This window comes from Crinia signifera, chromosome 11 (genome assembly GCF_055691185.1).
Source record: "Crinia signifera chromosome 11, ASM5569118v1, whole genome shotgun sequence".
NCBI classification, from domain to species: domain Eukaryota; kingdom Metazoa; phylum Chordata; class Amphibia; order Anura; family Myobatrachidae; genus Crinia; species Crinia signifera.
In genome coordinates, this window is record NC_139227.1 from 125,313,819 (window position 1) to 125,336,186 (window position 22,368).

General features: G+C 43.3%; 1 protein-coding gene across 2 annotated transcripts; it reads right to left on the reverse strand.

Annotated features, from left to right (window-relative positions):
• Positions 1-1,294: 1,294 nt before the first annotated feature.
• Positions 1,295-7,979, reverse strand: RPS13 (ribosomal protein S13). 2 transcript variants are annotated; one of them, XM_083164700.1, is made up of 6 exons: positions 7,788-7,897; positions 6,440-6,488; positions 5,570-5,648; positions 4,492-4,661; positions 1,461-1,561; positions 1,295-1,375 (listed from the first exon to the last, which is right to left on the reverse strand). In XM_083164700.1, the coding sequence occupies exons 1-6, from the start codon at positions 7,808-7,810 to the stop codon at positions 1,342-1,344; spliced, it is 456 nt and encodes a 151-aa protein (XP_083020826.1). In that variant the 5' UTR covers positions 7,811-7,897; the 3' UTR covers positions 1,295-1,341. The 2 variants fall into 2 exon arrangements, with proteins under 2 accessions (XP_083020826.1, XP_083020825.1); XM_083164699.1 differs by lacking the exon at positions 5,570-5,648 and having other exon boundaries at positions 7,788-7,979.
• Positions 7,980-22,368: the final 14,389 nt, after the last annotated feature.

Consider the following 22,368-nt stretch of genomic DNA (forward strand, 5'->3'; position numbering starts at 1 on the left):
GAGCTAAAGCAGAATGACATGGTGCCAGCCTCATGTGTCAGCTTCCAGCAGCTGGGTGATCTAGGCCCATCAGACATCTTCTGCATGTGACAATACATGTCAATGCCAAGTAGGGACGGAGGAAGCTTGTTTGACTTGTCTTCCACTTATCACTAGAACCCATGCCATTACACATACTTTTTTTTTAGCATGCCATGTGCCAATCACCCCACACATGGAACCTATAGTTCCTTGCCTCGGACACTGCAGGTAAACCATATCATTTGCACCTCTTGCCTGTACTATAGGACAGGTTGGGAAGTTTGGAAGACAGGAGGTATTCTTCCAGGGACACTTGGCTTAGTGATAACAATCCAGTGGATGAATGTTTTTAGTGCAGACCGAGCACAGTAACCACTGCTAGACCTCCACAATCCACCACTAGTGCTCAGAGATTGATGAAGCTGTCAAACACATGGGGGCATATTAAGCCTGCTGAAGTGATGAAGAGGCTAGAGAGCCAATCAGCTCTTAACTGTCATGTTAAAGGCTAGGTTTAATAAATGACAGGAGCCGATTGGCTGTTTCACACAGGGACCACTATGTTAATTTATAAACACATTTATATAGATTTATGAAGCAGTGAAAAGCAAATAGTGAGAGTAGCAGTTACCCGTAGCAACCTATCAACAGCTAGGGACAGACTAGATGGGCCAAGTTATTATCAGCCAGGAAATTCTGTTTAATGTTCTAGTCCTGGGGTAGCCAACCCCTAGTCCTCGAGAGCTACCAACAGTGCATGTTCTGCAGGTCTCCTCACAGAATCACAAGTGAGCTAATTAGCTCCATCTAAAGGTGTCAGTGATTAATGAGTGCAGCAGCTAGGTTGTCTGGAAAACGTGAACTGTAGCTCTCGAGGGCTAGGGTTGGCTACCACTTTTCTAGTCCTATGTACAGCAATACAAAATCCTGTGGTGACCAAAGAAACACTGAAAAAGGAATGTATATGCAATTTATGTGTAGAACACTAAAGGAATTATGTCGAAACCTCTACAAGGCCATCCCCCCATCATCGCCTCCCAGAGACCTCAGCCTGTTACTATATAGGTACAGCAACATTAGGAATGGGTTCGGTCTTCAGTAGGCTGATATCTTAAGCATTAACATAGCAATTACCCTGCAGGACGGCTCAGGATTGGACAGTAGTTCTATTTGTACTCCAAAAACTGATAACCAGGAAGCAGCAGCACTGAGGTCACCGTAAGGATATCACAGGTTCTAAGTGGGTGACAGAAAATAACCAACAAGGCCGAGACAAGGTGTTAAAGTGAAGCTTTATTTCTGGTGTCAGAATGAAGCAGTTTATGCGACCAGGGCTGAAGCTGTGGATGACTCACTGGAAGAGAGAGAGAGAAGATGGTCAGTTATCTCCCGGCACATACCCTGCTGTAACCGGTACACCATGGTGATGGGACACTTACTACTTCCAGGTGGGTGGCAGCACTCTCCTAGTCTTGTAGTAACGAGCCAATCTGTGGATTCTGCTTTCAATAAGAATCAGGCGGAATTTGGCATCTTTATCCTGCAGGACAGAGACAGCGCAATGTTACACATGTACCAGTCATGCTATCTATAGGAACAGCAACAAGTAGATCTATAGCAATCAGCAGCCAGGTGGGAAATTAGGACTTGCGACAATGACATGATATATCTGCCAGGCTGATATGCCTCTAGTCCATATAAGAAGCCCTTTCAGACTGATGAATGGGAAACCTACGGAAGGACCTGTTCTATTATCTGTAGGAGAACAGGTGCTCTGTCCAGCAGGAGACTCCCGATAAGCAGTGATGACCACAGATTTAGTGAGACTCCTAAATGATCCATTACAATAAGATGGCAGCATAAAGCAATCCGATTACCAGCCACAAGAGCTTGGCGGGACTCAATAGAAACCCTTCTAGCATCAGGATATCTGGTCTATTCCAGGACCCTATGAGGCCTGGCCGTCAGACTTGCAGGCAGGAAATTAGACTATGAAAAAGGAGCATCAATTTGTATTAAAGTTCCATATAAACAAAAAATGACCAATGAGTTTGTACTTTGTTACCATCTTTGTTACCATCTCTTAATTAAGGGAAATTAATACACAGATTCCTCGTACATCATCCTAAAAGTGGAGGAGCCAAACCCCAGAAATGGCTGCAGTTTGCATAGAAACCGGAATGATGTTGTATGGTCCAATTATACTGCTTTCAGACCTGGTTTAGTGCCAGGTCAGTGATGTCAGACAGGGCAGCGGTGCGCCATTGGGAGGCTGGGGAGGAGGCAGCACTTTGACTCCACAGTGCTGCCTCCTCCATACGGTGAACAGGACCTGGGTCGCTCGACCCAGGCTACTTGTTCACACTGCACCAGACACGGGTCAGGACACTGCAATAACCTGGGTCTAGAGTGCGGTCTGAAAGCAGTAATATGACTCGCATGTAGCGGAGGGGTTAGTGATGGTACAAAGAGGTCACATAATGACCAGTCAGCTTGTATTGGGGAGATCCTGTACTAGTCACTATTACAGAATTAATGGGACCAAACAAAGTAAGACAGACCAGAGCACCATGAAGATGGACTATTAAGGGTTTATATAAAAAAAAAATTAAAAATCTATACTTGTCCTGAGAACTCAGCTGTGATTATTTTGTATACAATGTAGTCTATGCACTCTCTAGAAATAAACATATGACCTGAAACCTATGGATGGGTGTCAGTCCGTCCCCCCCCCCCCCCCCTCCCTCAAATGCTTCACTGGAGGATCTAAGGCAAATTAACAGGACATAGGAATGTTGGGTACTTGTGTATTAGCCAGGCACCCAAATAGCATACGTATGCAGCCGTAGGCTAAGCTACACTATCAGCGTAGTCCAATGGCTGCCTAGCGTAGTGACTCCGCAGCAGCCCAGCTCTGTCCCTGGCATCCATGCCGAGCCTAGTGAGGGCCTCACAGCGCCGGTAACCACCAGATCCCCTGCGCTGGCGGACAGAGGATCATGCGGGTGCCAGCGGAGACGCTACGGCGTCTCATGCATAAAGGGGGTATGCGGGAGCAAGTCCTACCGACATGTTCATACCCCCACTATCCACGTTGGCGTGGAGTTTATTTGAACATGTTGGGAGGACGCACAACGCGGCCCTCGCCATGCTTCGGGCTGGCATGGACAGTGGGGGTGCACGATTTAATATGGCAGCTCCACGTTGACTCCTTCATGCTGAGGCGCATTGGGTGTGCATTTATGCAACTTTTAGTCTGTGGCAGCAAATGGTGCTGCTGGAAGAACACTGTCACAGGTCCTGCAGGCATTACACTGTCACTTCACTGTGTATGCTATGCGGGAACACTACGCTGATTCTGACAGGGACACTACACTACTTCTGACTGACCACGCTGGCCATGGCAACACTATGCCGATTCTGACAGCGCCACTACGCTAACCGGGCGCCCGGCTAATACCAAGTACCGAATAGTGTTCTGCAAAATGCTTCACATCTCACCAGAAAATAGCAGCAAGCTTTATAATAGCAACATGTACACTGAGGCTCATATCATGGTGCAATGCATACATATAATTTACAGAAGCCATCGAGACTCATTTCTTATACAGAGAGTGTAACAACTATATAAGTAGAAAACGGACGGACAATTATTACGTCTTAGTATTGTGTAGGTGAATGAGAAGTTTATATAACCAATAACAGATAGCCAAGGACACCTACTCAGCCTGTCAATGGATAGCAGTGACCATACTAGGGATGCTACGGGGTCTACAGAAGGGTCTTCGGTTCAGCAGGTGACTAAAGCTGGGTGCACACTAGACGCTGTACTCCATGTACGCAACATAGCGCAAGTCATTTCTCTCATCTGCCAGCCGTCACATTCATACCAAGCGAGCGCCGCGTACTCCCTTCCTGACATACCTGATGTATCATTAATGACCAAACAATGCAGGAGATATAGGTAGAGGGATTTGCTTGTACGTTAGGTTCTCACTGACATGTACAATAAGGATTGGTGGCACTAAAGGTACAAGAGAAAACAGATATGGGAAATAACTAACCTGTACCTAAATGATCTGTGACAGATCGCAGAGATGTAGTATGAAGCCTTGGAGTGTGATAAGGGGGCGATAGATCGGAACTGACGGCTAGTTTGTCTTTTGAATACATTTTTCAACATGGACAGGCAACATTGCCCACGGGGCAACTATGCAGCTGGTGCTCCTACAACTATCACGATCAAAGGCTTGGTGCATCTTTACCTGCATCAGAATCCTGTCCAGGGAAATAAATACTGATCCGTAATGCTCCGCAGAAGTCACTGACTGAAGGGATACTCACCGCCTGACTACGTGTTACCTTTTATACTAGAACTTGCAATCACAGAAAGGCCACAAGGATCTAACATTTTGACGGACACATTGGTTAGAGAACGACAGAATGACAAAGTTGCACCGGGTGAGTTACCTTCCTGTTCCTCTCGAGATGCTTGCGGACAGCGACGGCCTTCTTGATCAGGTGATAGAGATCCTCAGGCAGGTCTGGAGCCAGTCCCTTGGACTTAAGGATTCTCAGGATTTTGTTGCCAGTTACAAAGCGAACTTGTGCAACACCGTGTGAATCCCTCAGGATAACGCCTGGGCAGGAAGAAGGCCACAAATTTTTAGATGAACAAAAGCTTCCTGCTATTACGCAGGTCAATGGGCCCAACTTTGGGAGAACTCTGCCAGACTAGGAACCCATTGCACAATAAAAGGCTTTCCTTGCTCTAGGGCCAACACTGGGTACATTTAAATAAAACTCACAGGTGGTCAATTTACTGGTGTTCTACAGTCTCATTAGGGATTTCTAGGGGCAGCTAAGGTAATGGGCAGCTAAGGTAATGGGCAGCTAAGGTAATGGGCAGCTAAGGTAATGGGCAGCTAAGGTAATGGGCAGCTAAGGTAATGGGCAGCTAAGGTAATGGGCAGCTATCAATTGTTGCTTTTTATTGTAGCATTTTACATGACTGGTTGGTTCAAGAATATATGAGAAAAGCTGCCATTTAGGCTCTTAAAATTCCAGCTTTTGGAGCCCAAGTTAAAGACATCTAACATTTTCTCTCCAACCTCTGGAGTCAGCGAGAAAAAAAAAATAAAAAATGCCGTGGGTAATGGGCATCTGATAACTAGATAGATCTGACATTACCTTAGACGGCCAGCAGAGGGCGTGTGCAGCAATTGAATCTGCCATACTGACTCTTTAGATTTTAAGAATCAGTTTAATGATGCTGAACTTTTTATCAAAATCTAAAGTTTATTCTGATCTAATATACAGCTGGAAATTACAAGCTTACAGGGAGTTGTTGTGTTATACTTTAAGGATTTGCCAAGCGCCTTCCCTTTTGAAGAGAACAGAGCACTACGGCTTAAATAGGACCTCTCAAGGACAATGCAGAGTGTGTACATCCTCATACACCAGAAGTCACACGTGTGTGGACCTCCGCTGTCACCTGGCCACCTCCGTTACACATCGCATCACACAATGATCGTAAGATCGCACTCACCAATCTGGGATGGGGTGAGACCCTTCTTAGCGAGCTTGTAGATCTGCTCTTTCACGTCATCAGACGTCAGTTTCAGCCACTGAAATTAGTTATAACCCACAATTAAAGAAAATCCACTATGGACCATTTTTTAAAGGAGGGAATTCAATTGGCATTGCATTCTGATCTTCCGCTTACAGCGAGTGGAGATCACAAGGGCAATATTAAATTGATGCTCGTTATTGCGCTCATTTAGCCGTATAAAGCAGCTATATACCCAGCTTAACAGGCACAACGTGTAACCTCCCATTTCAGCTCTCAAATGGGTAACCTTACACATTTCAGCTTGGGAGGGGTGAGCTCTAAAATGCTGGCAACGGCAGCTGGTTATGCTCGGCAGAAGGAACTGTAGTGCTCCCTTGGGTGCACAGGAGACAGCTGCCAGTGCTAACAATTGAATTGCCCCCAAAATATAAACTTTCACATATGAGATATGAGGTGCAGTATATGCTATTAAAGTATACATCTGCACATCATATCCCAGATGTATAATTCATAGTGGGTCTGGCTGGTGCCCAGTTCAGCACATAGTGGACAGATAATCCAGGCTGGAACAGATCTGACGCAGCTGGTTCGGTCACCAATTTAGCCAGTCAGGAGAGGTGACTGCTGTAACTGGCTGCTGTACTCATGAGTGTGGCCAAGCTGTACTGTGACCCTAGTGCAGGACTGTCAGCCTACACAACTCTGCAGGGTCTGGAACGGAGTCTATGAGATGTTGCATAGTTCTACATATAAGATGAATGAGACTTCAGACGGTCTGGATGTCAGGAACTTCATAGCTGTGGTATACGCTGTTATGACGCGGAACACAAAAATCTGGGCACTTACTGTTGGGACACTGCGCCTGTATGGGAGAGCGGACTGGGACAGGCCCTTCCTGAGGGACACAAAGCCAACAACTGGTTAGGACAATACACTCCTGATATAACATACATGTATATGAGGGAGAGGAATACATATTATACACAAGGAAGAACCATGACATAGTACAGTGCCGAGGCACCCTGGGGTGCCTTGGGTTGGTGGTCCATGACCAATTCAAAGTTTGTATCCTCATTTTAATAGTTAAAACCAGTGTCTTGTGAGTGCCAATCAAAATATGTGGACAAACAGAAGTGAAAACTGTTAATCACCACATAACAGGACCTATGGGTGACATAAACCGAATTTACTTAAGTTAGTGTTTAAGAACTTTTCAACGATAAACTCTTGTACAAGGGGTGCCGTGAATTGAATACTGATACGCTAGGGTGCTGTGATTCACAAAAGCTTGGGACCCACTGACATAGTATATAAATTCCTTTAGCTTATGATTTAACAAGAGCCTCAACACTAAACAGGACAGCTGGGCAATCTATTAATTTACACAGATCTCCAAAGAATATTTAACAATTCATATATTACAGGAGAGTTATAGAAGGGTATATAATCTATAGGCAGAGGTGAACCCAGTGTAGCCAGAATGTCATAGGAATGATGGAAAGGAGAATCTCATACACGCAGTATATGGAGGCATATGTATAGGAACGATAGTAAGAGGGGGCACATACTAACATGACAGTATGAGGGAATAGAGAACTATAGACAGAAAGTGAGGGCAAGTGTGTAGAGGCACATGTATGCATAGCAGAGAATATATAACACAAGCAAGCAGTATAGGGCTAGAGCATGGATAGAGATATATATATACACACACACACACACACACACACAGTGGTAGGTGTATAGAAGAACATTATATACAGACACACACACACACAATGTGGTAGGTGTATAGAAGAACACACAATATATAAATAAAAATATATATATATATATATATATATATATATACATACACATACACACACACACATATATGTGTTCATAGTGTATATACAGCATGCAAAGCTATATGATGAGGGCAGTATGTGGGTATATATGGTGTATACAGGAGTTACACAGGGTGAGTACATAGCCCTATGTGTGCTGGGGAAGCTATAGGCCTGGTCCCCGCACCCTTCCCCGGGCACACGCTGCCCGCTCCCCCACGTCACATGCCCGGAGCACACGCTCCCCCTCAGACCCGTCTTTCAGGACCCCTCCCCAGAACACCGGCTGCCCGTCACCTTCCCCTGTACGCCCCCCGGTGACGGGCCCCGCCAGGCTGGCCCTGATTCCCCGGGCCCAGGCTTACCCCGGAGCGTGCATGCGACCCATGATGGCGGCTTGGAGGAAAAGAGAGACCAGAAGCGACGGAGGCGCAGATTACAGCCAGGGGCGGAAATACGTCACTTCGAGGGCGGAGGCAGAGAACACACCCTCCCTGCTGCCCTGCTCTGACATGGCGTACGCGGGAGATCCCGCCCTTCATTACCCAGAGTCCAGCGCGCCGAGCGCTCCGATCCAGTGTATGTGTTCTGTTATATAGAGCGCCCCCTGCCGGCCGGAGCTACCCCACCACACAGCACTCACTGCAAAGTGCCTGAGAGCATGCGGATTAATCCCTCCCTCCTCAAGTCCCGGCCCGGCCCCGGATGGACATCGGAAGCCAACCATCAAATGATGGCAGTGCTTCCACCATTGAAACTTTCGATGCGATGGTAACTAACCATCGCATCAAAAGTATTCGATGGTGAAAACTAGTTATATGACTAGCGCATGCGCAAAAGCCTGTATTGCCGTTTGTAAGGTGGTAATTGGGTTTGGTGACAGGGCCCAGGCTCTGAGCAACATATTACTTTATCACTGGACATTGTGTGTATAATATACATATATAATATTCACACAATGCCCAATGATGAAATAGTATATTCATTTTGTACACATTATTAACACTTTAACATCAAGTAATCAACATGTAATAAAATTAGATAAACTGTAAACTAACTCGCTTTAGGTTTCACTATTTTTCCAGATAGGAAAATGTCTATTTATTAAGGCAAGTGTAACTACACACACACACACAAATAAGGGAGATGACGGTACAGTGGTCACATCATTTTTATGGTGAGATAAATATTGCAAAGAGCAGGGCTGGCTCTACCATTAGGCAGCTGCCTAGGGTGCTAGGATCTGTGGGGGCACCACTATAATGCTACACACTAGGCGATTCTAGCTTCCATCGTCAGCTGTATGGTCGCTCAGTGACCATATTGCCGGTGATACCTAGCGACCTTCGCCGTGTGTGCGCTCCCACCGCAGCCCAGCGACGGTCGCAGGAACTTGCTAGAATCGCTGGTCCCCAGTAAAATACTGATAACCAGCAATTTGGTCACTGAGCAACCAATCGCTAGCGACCAGGTCACGTAATATAAAAAATAGTTCACTATATATAAAAACAGTTAAGATGCCCCTTCACTGAGGCGATTTGGTCCGATTTTGGCCAATTGCGACCAATCGACCCGTTAAATCAGACCAAATCGCCTCTCCCTGACATGCCGTTGGGTCCCGCGCGCATCGGACCCGACCAGGTGGTCGGACCAGCAGGCCGTCCACCCGTTATTCCTGGCGGTGATGCGGGCTGGAAGCAGGGACGCAGATGTAACACCCCATAACTGTGGAATAATAGGTGCCGTGTATTCCAGTTAACCAGGGGTTAATATACCTCAGCACCAGGCACAGCTCAGCCCTAAAGAGTTAAACACAGACAGGCTGGAGTGTGACAGGAAGAGAGAGGTCAGAGGTGACCTGAGCCAGCAGCATGGTAGAGACTAGATCCCATTCAGTTACAGTAACTGCCTTAGGAACTAGCACTTTTTTATTATCTCAGCTAGTTCCTCTTCAGTAAATCAGTTACAGTTACTGCATGGGAACTAGCATTTTTTTTATTATGCCAGCTAGTTCCTCTTCTGCTAGTGTAAATATTTTCCCCCTGGAGGTCATGAACGGAATCAGAAGTGTATTTAGCCTACTTTATTATTTGTGTCTACATCCACTTCTGTTATTGTACCTAGTACATGAATTGAAGTGGATGTAGCCCATTTATTATGTTGTGCCTTCATCCACTTCTGTTTATGTAATTTATTATGACCCCCTTGCTGTCAGATACTAAAACTGATGTGGATTTAGCCAATTTATTATAATGTGTCTAGAACCACTTCTGAATTTGTATAAAGAGGGTGATTCACTAGCATTACCAGTGTATTCGTGCTGGGGACCGATGGTGTGGCTCTGTGCATATATGTGCATGTGTAGTTTCTCAGTTTGAATGCCTTCGGTGACTAGCACAGTTGCCAATGTATTCGTACGAGTAGTGGAGGGTGGCTGGGGTGGACACCGGTCTTTGGCATGAGAATGCCCAGCATTTTATGTGCGCCCCTATGAAACATTATCTGCATGTGAAGCATATGCCCCCTATAGGTCGTGAACAAAATTAGAAGTGGATTTAGCTCATTTTATAAAACAACGCTAGTTCCTCTTCAAATCTAGTACTACGAACATTACCTGCATGTGAAGCATATGCCCCCTATAAGTCGTGAACAAAATTAGAAGTGGATTTAGCTCATTTTTTAAACAACGCTAGTTCCTCTTCAAATCTAGTACTAAGAACATTACCTGCATGTGAAGCATATGCCCCCTATAGGTCGTGAACAAAATTTGAAGTGGATTTAGCTCATTTTTTAAACAACGCTAGTTCCTCTTCAAATCTAGTACTACGAACATTACCTGCATGTGAAGCATATGCCCCCTATAGGTCGTGAACAAAATTAGAAGTGGATTTAGCTCATTTTTTAAACAACGCTAGTTCCTCTTCAAATCTAGTACTAAGAACATTACCTGCATGTGAAGCATATGCCCCCTATAGGTCGTGAACAAAATTAGAAGTGGATTTAGCTCATTTTATAAAACAACGCTAGTTCCTCTTCAAATCTAGTACTAAGAACATTACCTGCATGTGAAGCATATGCCCCCTATAGGTCGTGAACAAAATTAGAAGTGGATTTAGCTCATTTTTTAAACAACGCTAGTTCCTCTTCAAATCTAGTACTAAGAACATTACCTGCATGTGAAGCATATGCCCCCTATAGGTCGTGAACAAAATTAGAAGTGGATTTAGCTCATTTTTTAAACAACGCTAGTTCCTCTTCAAATCTAGTACTAAGAACATTACCTGCATGTGAAGCATATGCCCCCTATAGGTCGTGAACAAAATTAGAAGTGGATTTAGCTCATCTAAAGAAAAAACAATAATTCCTCTTCAAATAATGTACCATGAACATTTATAGATTTTGAAAACTGCACTAAAGGCATCCATTTTTTACCTTGCATTCATAAATACATTTTTCAAGTACAAGGACAATCATGTGAGTACTCTCAGGGTGCATGGAGTACACAACACCCAAAATTAGGTTAATTGGAGGCAAAAGTGTATAAATTGTAAAAGTTGACAAAAGTACTGTATGCATCAAAGACCTGGTAGCAGCTTGGCACACAGCTGTGCCAGAGAAGCCCCTTCATGTGCTTCCCAAAAGGAAACCAAACAGCTGAAATCATGTATGGCAAATAAGCTTTAAATTGCATGGTAGAAATTGTTCACTTGAAAATGTGTTTTTCTGTGTTAAAGGGATATTCATTCAGAATATTAAGCATAACCATCATGCACAGTAGCACTGCCTAGACACAAAACATAAATTAAGAGAGATTGCTTTTTTACAAAACCTCCTTTTGTACCTCCTGACCTACATGTTTTATTAATGCATATATACAGTATACAAGATTTATCTCCTGTGGGTATGGAAGTGTACAGGCTTAACTAGGTAAAAGGGCATACACACGTAGAGATGTTTGCTAAGTCATTTTGCTAAGCTATTAAGGGTAGGCAATTTCCTGGTGTCCAGATCCAGATCATACACATGCAGAGATTTGTGCTAAGCAATTTAGCTTAATAAACAAAAAAAGGCCGGGTAGTAGTTTGGAATGGTATAGGGTGATCATTATCTCTCATTCTGTACACACAGAGAGATTTCCTGTCTTTGCAGATGATAATTTGACTGCATGCACTGACTTAATTAGCAGGTTAGGTCTGTGTTTACTTTCTAAAAGTTAAAAAAGAAAGCAGCGCTGGTAGAATTAAATATGCATAAAATTTAATGGAAGTATGACACAATAAAAATAATCACATGAACATATAAACATATATTAAAATAATTTAAATGGACCCAAGTTTGAATAGTCACCAATTTTTGGAGAAAGGTAAGTCCTGCTCTGATCTTGGTATAGGGGGTTTTTGGGGAGTCCGTATTAGCCAATGATGGTATCCTGTAGATTTTAGAAAGTGGACTCAACCGATGGCACAGTTGGAAATTAGCCCAATCGGGAGTCCTCACTGCTGCGAGTGACAGGTATCCAATTTTTTGATGGCAAGAGACTTCCAGAGATGATGAGAGAAAAGACGATCAGATAAAGTAAGCAGGTGAAGCGAGTCCTTAGATGTTTGTAGGTAAATTGTTTTTACACCCACGTTGCTTTTGTGGGTGTCCTGTGGCCGCTGAGCGCTGATCAGTGACGTACATCACTGAACAGCATTTTTGGCACAGGGTTGATATAATTTTTTTTCTACAGTTTTTTTAAATTGATTTTTTTTGGAGAGTGCTGTGGTTTATTTTTTTTTAAATTGTTTTTACACCCACTTTGCTTTTGTGGGTGTCCTGTGGCCGCTGAGCGCTGATCAGTAACGTACATCACTGATCAGCATTTTCGGCACAGGGTTGATTTTTTTTTTTTTGGATCAAATTCCTGTTGCCTTTGAGCGCTGTTCAGTGACGGACGTTACTGACCAACATCTGTGCTCAATTTTTGGCGCAGGACCTTTTTTTTTTTTTAACCCCTTCAAGGTTGTACCAAAAGCTGCCTTGAAGTTGCTGAGTGACGTACATCACAGATCAGCATTTTTGCCACAGGGTTGATCTAATTTTTTTTTTTTTTATTGGGATCAAATTCCTGTATAAAGTATTTTTTTTTTCTGCACTACATACACACTACATACCCCCGTGTTGAAATAAAGTTTGTACCCCCCCTACACTATACACGTGTTGAAACATTACACTTACAGAAACACAAAAATAAAAATGGCATCCCAAATGTCATCCCAGTCATCCAGAAGAATGTATTCAGTGGAGGAGGCATATGCCATGCTTGCCTCTGACTCTGACACAGCCAGTGATGCAAGCGGGGAATTTGAAGGATTCGTCTTAACCTCATCTTCCTCCTCTAGTGATGAGGGACCCCCTCAAAGACGCCCCCGTAGAGCAGCTGAGACCCCCCCCCCCAAATGATTGATCCCGTATGGACCCCACCACCAGACAATTTTGAGCCCCAGGTTCCTGAGTTTTTGGCCATCCCAGGAATCCAATTTGATTCAACAGGTCTCAGAGAAATTGACTTTTTCAAATTATTTTTCTCTGATGATTTTATAAATTTAATGGTGGACCAAAGTAATTTATATGCCCAGCAGTTTATTGCTCAAAACCCCACGTCATCATTTGCTAGGTGGACCCCTGTAGATGCAGTAGAGATGATGACGTTTTGGGGTCTGGTGTTACATATGGGCATAGTAAAAAAGCCAGAAATTAGGCAATATTGGAGTACAGATGTTCTGTACAGCACCCCATTTTACCGTATGGCCATGACTCGGACTCGTTTTGAGACAATCCTTAAATTTCTACATTACACCGATAATGCACAGTGCCCACCCAGAGATGATCCCACCTTTGACCGGCTATTCAAAGTCAGGCCGGTCATTGATCATTTCAGTGCCAAATTTGCAGAGATGTACATCCCTGAAAAATTTATTTGTATCGACGAGTCCCTTATACATTTTAAAGGAAGGGTTAAATTCCGCCAGTACCTTCCCAGTAAGAGGGCAAGGTATAGCATAAAAATGTATAAACTGTGTGAAAGCACCTCAGGGTACACCCACAGGTTTAGGGTATATGAAGGGAAGGATTCAAGAATTGAACTGCCAGAATGCCCCCCCCCCCCCTCCCTCGTAGGTGTTAGTGGAAAAATTGTCTGGGAATTAGTGCACCCCTTCCTGGATAAAGGTTATCACCTCTATGTGGATAACTTTTACACTAGCATCCCCCTGTTTAAGGCCCTTGGTTCAAGAGGTACAGCAGCTTGCGGTACTGTGCGCAAGAACCAAAGAGGCCTCCCAAAAACGCACATTGCCCAAGTACTGAGAAGGGGTGAAAGCAGGGCACAATCCACCGAAAATATGTTGTTGGTCAAATATAAGGACAAGAGGGATGTCCTTATACTGACAACAATTCATGGAGACAGTACCACCTCCGTCCCTGTACGAGGTACCAGTACCCACACCTCAAAACCTAATTGTATCCTAGATTACAATAAGTACATGGGCGGAGTGGATCTTTCAGATCAGGTACTGAAGCCGTACAGTCCCTTGCGGAAAACAAAAATCTGGTACAAGAAGCTGGCCGTGTATATCATCCAGATGGCACTGTATAACGCTTACGTGCTATTCCGTTCTACCAGCCAGAGGGGGACATTTATGCACTTTCAAGAGGAAGTCATAAAGGGCCTAATATTTGGGAACCAGCAGGCAGAGGGCCCCAGTACTTCTAGTACTGGCCCCCGTATTGTACCAGGGCAGCATTTTCCTAACGAAATCCCCTCCACTGCAAAAAAGGGCAGGACACAAAAAAGGTGCAAAGTTTGCTATAAAAAGGGAATAAGAAAGGATACTATTTTCCACTGTGAAACTTGCCCCGACAAACCCGGCCTATGTATAAAGGAGTGTTTTAAAATATACCACACATCTATGGATTATTAGGTTCATCATTTCACCGTGCTTCGGGGGTCTTGCTAATGCCACACAGCACCCACCATTCATTCCACCATTCATTCCTTCATACCTTATGAAAATGAAAAATTTTGAGCCAGAACTGCATTTTTGTGTAAAAAAATGTAATTTTTCATTTGCACAGCCCAGTTGTATCAAAATTGGTGAAACCCCTGGGGGTTTGAAATGTACACTATAGCCCTAGATGAATTCCCTGAGAGGTGTAGTTTGCAAAATGGGGTCACTTGTGGGGGGTTCCACTGTATTGGTGCTTTGGGGGTCTTGCTAATGCGACATAGCACCCACCAACATTCCACCAGAATCTGTGCTGCAAAATCCAAATATCACTCCCTTCTGAGTCCTGCCATTTTTTGGTCACACATGAGGCATTGCCGTACTCGGGAGAAATTGGGGCACAGATTTTGGGGTGCTTTGTCTCCTTCATTCCTTGTGAAAATGAAAAATTTTGAGCCAGAACTGCATTTTTGTGTAAAAAATTAAATTTTTCATTTTCACTGCCCAGTTGTACCACAATTGGTGAAACCTCTGGGGGTTTGAAATGTACACTATACCCCTAGATGAATTCCCTGAGGGGTGTAGTTTGCAAAATGGGGTCACTTGTGGGGGGGTTCCTAACTTTTAGCATCTTATGGTGCCTAGAAACCTACATGGTGCCTAAAAAATAATCTCATAAAAAGGAGGCTCCAAAATCAAGTAGGTGCTCCTTCTATTATGAAGCCTGTGGTTTGGTCAACGTGCACACTAGGGCCACATATAGGATATTTATGAAAACAAAAGAATTGGGAGAATCAATTTTTAGTCACATTTCTCTAGTAAAATCTACTGTGTTCCTTAGAAAAATCTGCAAAAAAAATGAAATTTTGAAATTTCACCTACACGTTGTTTTAATTCTTGTGAAACACCTAAAGGGTTAACAAACTTCCAAAATGCTGTTTTGAATACTGTTTTGAATACTGTGAGGGGTGCAGTTTTTGAAATGGCATCATTTATGGGGGTGTCTCACATACAAGTCCCTCAAAGTCACATCAAAACTGAACTGGTCCCTAAAAAAAATCAGTGTTTGAAATTTTCTTGAAAATTTGAGAATTTGCTATTCATATTTTAAGCCTCCTAGTGTCCAAAAAAATTAAAAGGAGGTTGAAATAATGATGGAAACATAAAGTAGACATATGGTCTATGTTAGTTATTAACTATTTTGAGTGGTATGATTATTTGTCTCACAAGCAGAAAATGTAACATTTTTAAAATTGCTAAATTTTCCATTTTTTTACGACATTTTGGTATTTTTCACAAACAAAACACAGACTGTATCGACCCAAATTTACCACTAACTTGAAGTACAATGTGTCACGAGAAAACAATCTCAAAATCACTGGGATAAGTAAAAGCAAAAAAAAGTTATCCCCACTTAAGTGATACATGTCAGATTTGAAAAAAAGGGCTCTGTCAGGAAGGCAAAAACAGGCTGCGGCGGGAAGGGGTTAAAGACAAGTGGTAAACATTCACAGTTTTGTGCTACCTTTAACATAAAAACAAAATTTTATTTATATATATATATATATATGTTAAAATAAAGAACAGGAGGGGCGCTCCATAGTGTATCACACAGACGTTTTAATAGTAAAAATACATCCAGGTTAGGCAACAAATGGACTCGTACCAAGAAAAACACTGCTGTGGGCTGGGTACCACAAGATTCAATATATGAAATGCCAGGCAACCTCCTACCGCTGATCCGGGGCTCTGCTGGAAACCACGACCTCCCGCTGAAACGAGCAGCGTGCCGGGACAACCACACAGGAACAGACGCGGTGGGGGAGCTGTACAGAGTAAGAGATGTCGTCACAAGCCCCGCCCTAACGCGTTTCGTAATGCAACTTCGTCAGAGGGCGTGGCTTGTGACTGACAGCTCTCCACATTTAACACACTGATCCACCAATCAGAGCGCAAAGGCGCTACCACGCACCTATTGTGTGTGCAATCAGTGCGGCTGTTTTAAGGCAAGCCCGCAGTGATAGTTCCACATGGAACCCTATATGGATAATTAAAATTCTAACTTTAAACAAACATAAATTTTTACAAAGAACAACTGTCCCGTAGGACCAGATAAATGCATAGAAATGCGCTAATAAGCAATTATATTGAAGCGCTAGTAATAAAACTGTATGCGCCTCCATACAGCTATAAGGAGTGCAACAGGTGATGTTATTAACCAGTGAACCAATTATTTATGGCCAGTCGCACACTGGGTGGATCATTGGGCTATGCAAACAGTACAAACACAGCGAGCACATCACAAGTTGTATATACAACACTGCCCTGTACCCAACCGGTACCGCAAATAACAGTTGCATATAAAATATATAAAATAAGACAGAATTCATACAAAAGAAGTAATATAAAAAGCAGTATGAAAAACTACTTTAAAAAGTGACATACATCAAGATTAAAAAATATATATCATAGATAAAAATGGACATAAGCAGCAATATAGATGAAGATATAATTAGCGATTTATGAAGGGGGTTATTTCATACCCTTCGTTAAGGCCAAACGGGGTAAGTGTATTTAATGTCAGGATCCAGAACGTCTCTCTTCTTAGAAGCGCTCTGTCCCTGTCACCTCCACGTTTATTAGGGGTAACAATCTCTATTCCCTTCCATTTCAGACCTGTCACATCGCAATTATGAAATTGTTTAAAATGTCGTGAAACACTATGATTTAAAATGCCGTGTTTAATATTACGGGTATGTTCCAATATACGGGTTTTTAGATTTCTCTTAGTTTTTCCGATATATCGGAGCCCGTACGGGCAAATTAAAAGGTACACCACATAAGTGGAGTTACAATTTACAAATTGTTTCATATTAAAACTCTTATTTTGACTAGAGTAAAAAGAAAACCCTCTATCAATTAATGGACAAATTTTGCATCTCCCGCATGGAAAGCACCCTTTTAAATCCAAAAATGTATTAGAACCCGCCAATCCAGGTGGTTGCACTGTCTCAAGTTGGCTCTTAGAGACAATGGCTTTGATAGTTTTTGCTCTGGTATATACCACTTTAGGGGCATCTCCTAGGTGGGTACCCAGCACGGGGTCGCGTTTAAGGATATGCCAGTTTTTCTTAAGCACATTAACAATGCGGCGCTCGTCATCATTATATTTAGTGATGAACAGGCATTCAGAATTTTTTATCTCCATTTGGTCCTTATTCTTATATTGAAGAATCTCATCTCTAACACAAGATCTGGCTCTCACTAAAGCAGTATCAACCAAATGTTGGGGATAACCCCTTTCTCTAAACCTGTCTGAATAAATCTGAGCTTGTACATCAAAAGTATCAATATCAGAACAATTCCGGCGTAAACGCAGGAATTGTGAGTAAGGAATATTATTCCTCCAGGGTTTAGAGTGACAGCTTTCGTAATCAAGATAGCTGTTACTGTCTACACTTTTAAAAAATGTGCAGGTTTCTACATGGGGTACCAGTGGGAAATTCTCAACACTTAAAATAAGATCTAGATATTCGATTTTAAAGGGTTGAAAATTGGAGGTGAATGTGAGATTAAAGGTGTTTATATTAATAGCCTCCATAAACTTCTTAAAGGAGACTTCATCCCCCCTCCATATTAGCAAAATATCGTCGATATAACGATGGAAAAAAACGATATTTTCTGCCAGTTCACCATTCAACAGATGAGTTTCCCACTCCCCCATATATAGGTTAGCCAAGCTGGGGGCACAAATCGTACCCATCGCTGTGCCCCACAGCTGTAAGTACCAGTGCCCCAAAAACTCAAAATAATTATGTTTTAAAACAAAATTAAGACAATCACATACAAATTCCTTTGCTGCAGGTGAGATCAAAGGATCCCTGGATAACACTGTTTCAATTGCTGACAAGCCACCTTCATGTGGGATGGCTGTATACAATGACTGGACATCAATACTAGCCCAGTTATAGCCAGATTCCCAGTTAACATTTTTAATTAATTGTAGCATGTGGGTGGAGTCTCTGACATAAGTTCTCAACTTAGGTACATAGGGTTTAAGTACCGCATCCACATATTCAGAAACCCTAGAGGTCAGAGACCCCACTCCCGCCACAATTGGACGACCAGGAGGACGGTCTAATCCTTTATGGATTTTCGGCAGGTGGTAAAACGTAGCCAGGTTTGGTGTTGGGTTATACATGTATCTGTATTCCTCTATAGTTAGGACCTTAGACTCCATACCAGTTTTAAGGAGGTTCTCAAGGCTTTTTATGAAGAGGGGGGTGGGGTCGGCATCCAATTTTCGATAGGATTTAGAGTCACCCAAAAGATTATGGGCTTCAGACACGTAATACTCTCTATCCATGATCACGACCCCGCCCCCCTTATCCGCACTCTTAATAACAATATCGGTATCACCAGATAATTTTTTCAGTGCTTCAGATTCCTTTCTAGTAAGGTTATTTTGATGTTGATTTTTCTTTATCCGTAGATTCTCAAAATCTTTTTTAACGAGATCTGAGAATAGTTCTACATAAGGCCCCTTAGATTCCACGGGGTAATATACAGATTTATTTTTGAGACCAGACAATGAGGGGCTAGACACTGGCTCATTAACTGTATTCCAATTTTTGATGACTGCATCTGATTTTTTTAAATGATGATGTTTTTGGCTCTCTTCCTGGATCCGGTTCCTCTCTTTCCCCTCTTTGTCTTTTTATACCAACAGGGGTTCTGTACTGTCTTGGTTGTAAGTTTTGGCCCTCTGGGGTCCGGGCCTGGCCTAAAAAATCATCTGTGTTTGACCTTAGCCTCTCAAAACGATTATTGTGAACAATGCCCATAGGATATCTATCCTGTGTTCTCTGTCTATAATTATTCTGTTGTGAATATTTTTTATAAGGAGTTTTTTTATTATTTTTATATGGGACTTTTTGCCATTGGTAGGTACTAGATTGATTGGGGTACCTAGGGCGCTGGTTCCCTTCAAAATTGATACCTCTTTCTAATTCAGGTTTCTCCATATTTCTATTAACTTTAGGATCAATGTGCCATGTTCTAATTTTATCAGTTTCATAATCCCTTTTATCTCTCTGGAATTTCTTTTGTTTGGTCTCAATGACCTTTGTCTCAATATTATTGACTCTTTTATCAATCTCGATTTTATTATTTGCGGTACCGGTTGGGTACAGGGCAGTGTTGTATATACAACTTGTGATGTGCTCGCTGTGTTTGTACTGTTTGCATAGCCCAATGATCCACCCAGTGTGCGACTGGCCATAAATAATTGGTTCACTGGTTAATAACATCACCTGTTGCACTCCTTATAGCTGTATGGAGGCGCATACAGTTTTATTACTAGCGCTTCAATATAATTGCTTATTAGCGCATTTCTATGCATTTATCTGGTCCTACGGGACAGTTGTTCTTTGTAAAAATGTATGTTTGTTTAAAGTTAGAATTTTAATTATCCATATAGGGTTCCATGTGGAACTATCACTGCGGGCTTGCCTTAAAACAGCCGCACTGATTGCACACACAATAGGTGCGTGGTAGCGCCTTTGCGCTCTGATTGGTGGATCAGTGTGTTAAATGTGGAGAGCTGTCAGTCACAAGCCACGCCCTCTGACGAAGTTGCATTACGAAACGCGTTAGGGCGGGGCTTGTGACGACATCTCTTACTCTGTACAGCTCCCCCACCGCGTCTGTTCCTGTGTGGTTGTCCCGGCACGCTGCTCGTTTCAGCGGGAGGTCGTGGTTTCCAGCAGAGCCCCGGATCAGCGGTAGGAGGTTGCCTGGCATTTCATATATTGAATCTTGTGGTACCCAGCCCACAGCAGTGTTTTTCTTGGTACGAGTCCATTTGTTGCCTAACCTGGATGTATTTTTACTATTAAAACGTCTGTGTGATACACTATGGAGCGCCCCTCCTGTTCTTTATTTTAACAGATTATCTTTGCTTCTCCTGTGAGTCCTGGGAGTATTGGAGGAGGCTGCATCCAATATATGGATCGAGTGTCATCAGCTACAACTATTTATCTATTGGCTGATTATTCCATTTGCTGGTGTGGTTTATAGCCTTATTCTGCGCCGCACATCCACCCATCTTTTCTTCCATATATATATATATATATATATATATCTTCATACCTTGTTAACCATTTCACTGAAACTACTATCGTTCATACAAATGGAACAATGTACAAACATACAATCTTTAACAAAACATTTAGCATAGGACAAAAAATGTAAATTAATAATACAGGGTAGGGAGGAGAGAAAGCACAGATGTTCACAAAATTGTTGAGCATGAATAATTGGGGAAAAATGTAAACGATGGGTGTTGATTTTTCGGCATGTTAAAAATATCTAATAACCCTGCCCCATGCACTGATAAATAAAATTAGAATGATAAAAAAGGCAATGTTTATTGCCTTAAGGTCCACACAAAGAACGATCCAGAGGACAGATTATTAGATTTCCCATCAACTCACTGGTAGCTTCCCGATAGCTCATGGACAAACAATGTGGTAAGTTTATACATGACTTAAGATACCACCGGAGCCTGTAAATGGGGCAGATTTATTAAGCTTGGAGAAGAGATAAACTGGAGATAAAGCGGAGAAAAGGTAAAAGGAGATAAAGCACCAGCCAATCAACTCCCAACTGTCTTTTTCAAACACAGCTGATTGGCTGGTGCTTTATCTCCTTTTACCTTTTCTCCGCTTTATCTCCAGTTTATCTCTTCTCCAAGCTTAATAAATCTGCCCCAATATTACAAGCAGCAGGTAAGATCACAGGATTAAAGGAATGATCTGCAGAAATGCGCATGACAGTTAAGGGCCCTACATATGCAGAGATGTGTGCCAGAGATACATAACGGGAGAGATACATAACGGGAGATTCAGCACAAGAGATTTCACTCTTGTGGCTCATTTCAGACAATGAGCCACATACAGAGAGATTTGTGTCAGAGATTCAAATTGGGAGATTCAGCACGGGAGATTTCTAATCTGTCACAGAAAGTGAAGAAATGTTGGTGGTACAGTGGGAACGGACATAAAAAAAATACTTACCAAGTCCGGGGTCCAGCGTCTCGTCCTGTCATAGACAATAATTTTGTAAAATAAAAAATGGCATGGGGTCCCCCCCCCCCAGGCATGACCAGCCCCGGGCTTTTTGAGTGGTCCTGGTTCCCAAAATCCAGAGGACAAAGTGTGTGGGGTCCCCCGGATCTTGGGGACCAGCACCAGGCTCTTGAGCTGGCCCTGGTTTCCAAAATACGGGGGACAAAATGAATAGGGGTCCCCCATATTTTGGAGACCAGCACCAGGCTCCACTAGCAGGGGGTGTAATGCCATAGCCAGGGGACACGCTTGATGGTGTCCCGTGGCCAAAGCATTACCCACCCTAACTAGTCAGCCCAGGCCGGGAGTTTTTGGGGAGGTGGGGACCCCCCAAATAAGGGGGTCCCCCCCTCTCCAGGGCACCCCAGGCCTGGGCTGCAGCCCGGGGCTATCCCCTGCACCCCTGGGCGGTGGGTGCAGGGTTGATAGCTTAACAATAATATTGTCTTTTACAGTAGGACTACAGGTCCCAGCAAGCCTGCCCCACATGCTGGCACTTGGGAGAACCACAGGTACCAGCATGTGGGGCATTAAAGGCCAGTCGGTACCTATAGCCCCCCTGTAAAGGAAATATTAAAATAAAACACAAACACAGATGTTTTAGTATTTTATTAACTGCATCTGGTCTTCACCCAGGGGGGCTCCTGCCCCCCCCCGGGCTTCTGCGGTGTCTTCACCTGGGGGGCAGCGGCTCCCTAAGCTCTTTTGCATGGCCGCTGCCTCCCAGGGCTTCTGCCTCTTCATCTGTGTTCTTCACCTGGGGGCGGCGGCCTTTTAAGCTCTTTTGCATTGGCCGCGCCTCCCAGGACTTCGGGAGCTCTTCTCTCCTC

Bases quoted from the DNA above. Each gene is read 5' to 3' on its own strand.
- RPS13 (XM_083164699.1), bottom strand. From the start codon at position 7,964: ATGAAGGGCGGGATCTCCCGCGTACGCCATGTCAGAGCAGGGCAGCAG. The intron at 4,662-6,439 runs GTAAGTGCCCAG...CTTCCTGCCCAG, and splicing joins ACAGGCGCAGTGTCCCAACA to GCGTTATCCTGAGGGATTCA. The intron at 1,562-4,491 runs GTAACTCACCCG...TCTGTCCTGCAG, and splicing joins ATCTCGAGAGGAACAGGAAG to GATAAAGATGCCAAATTCCG.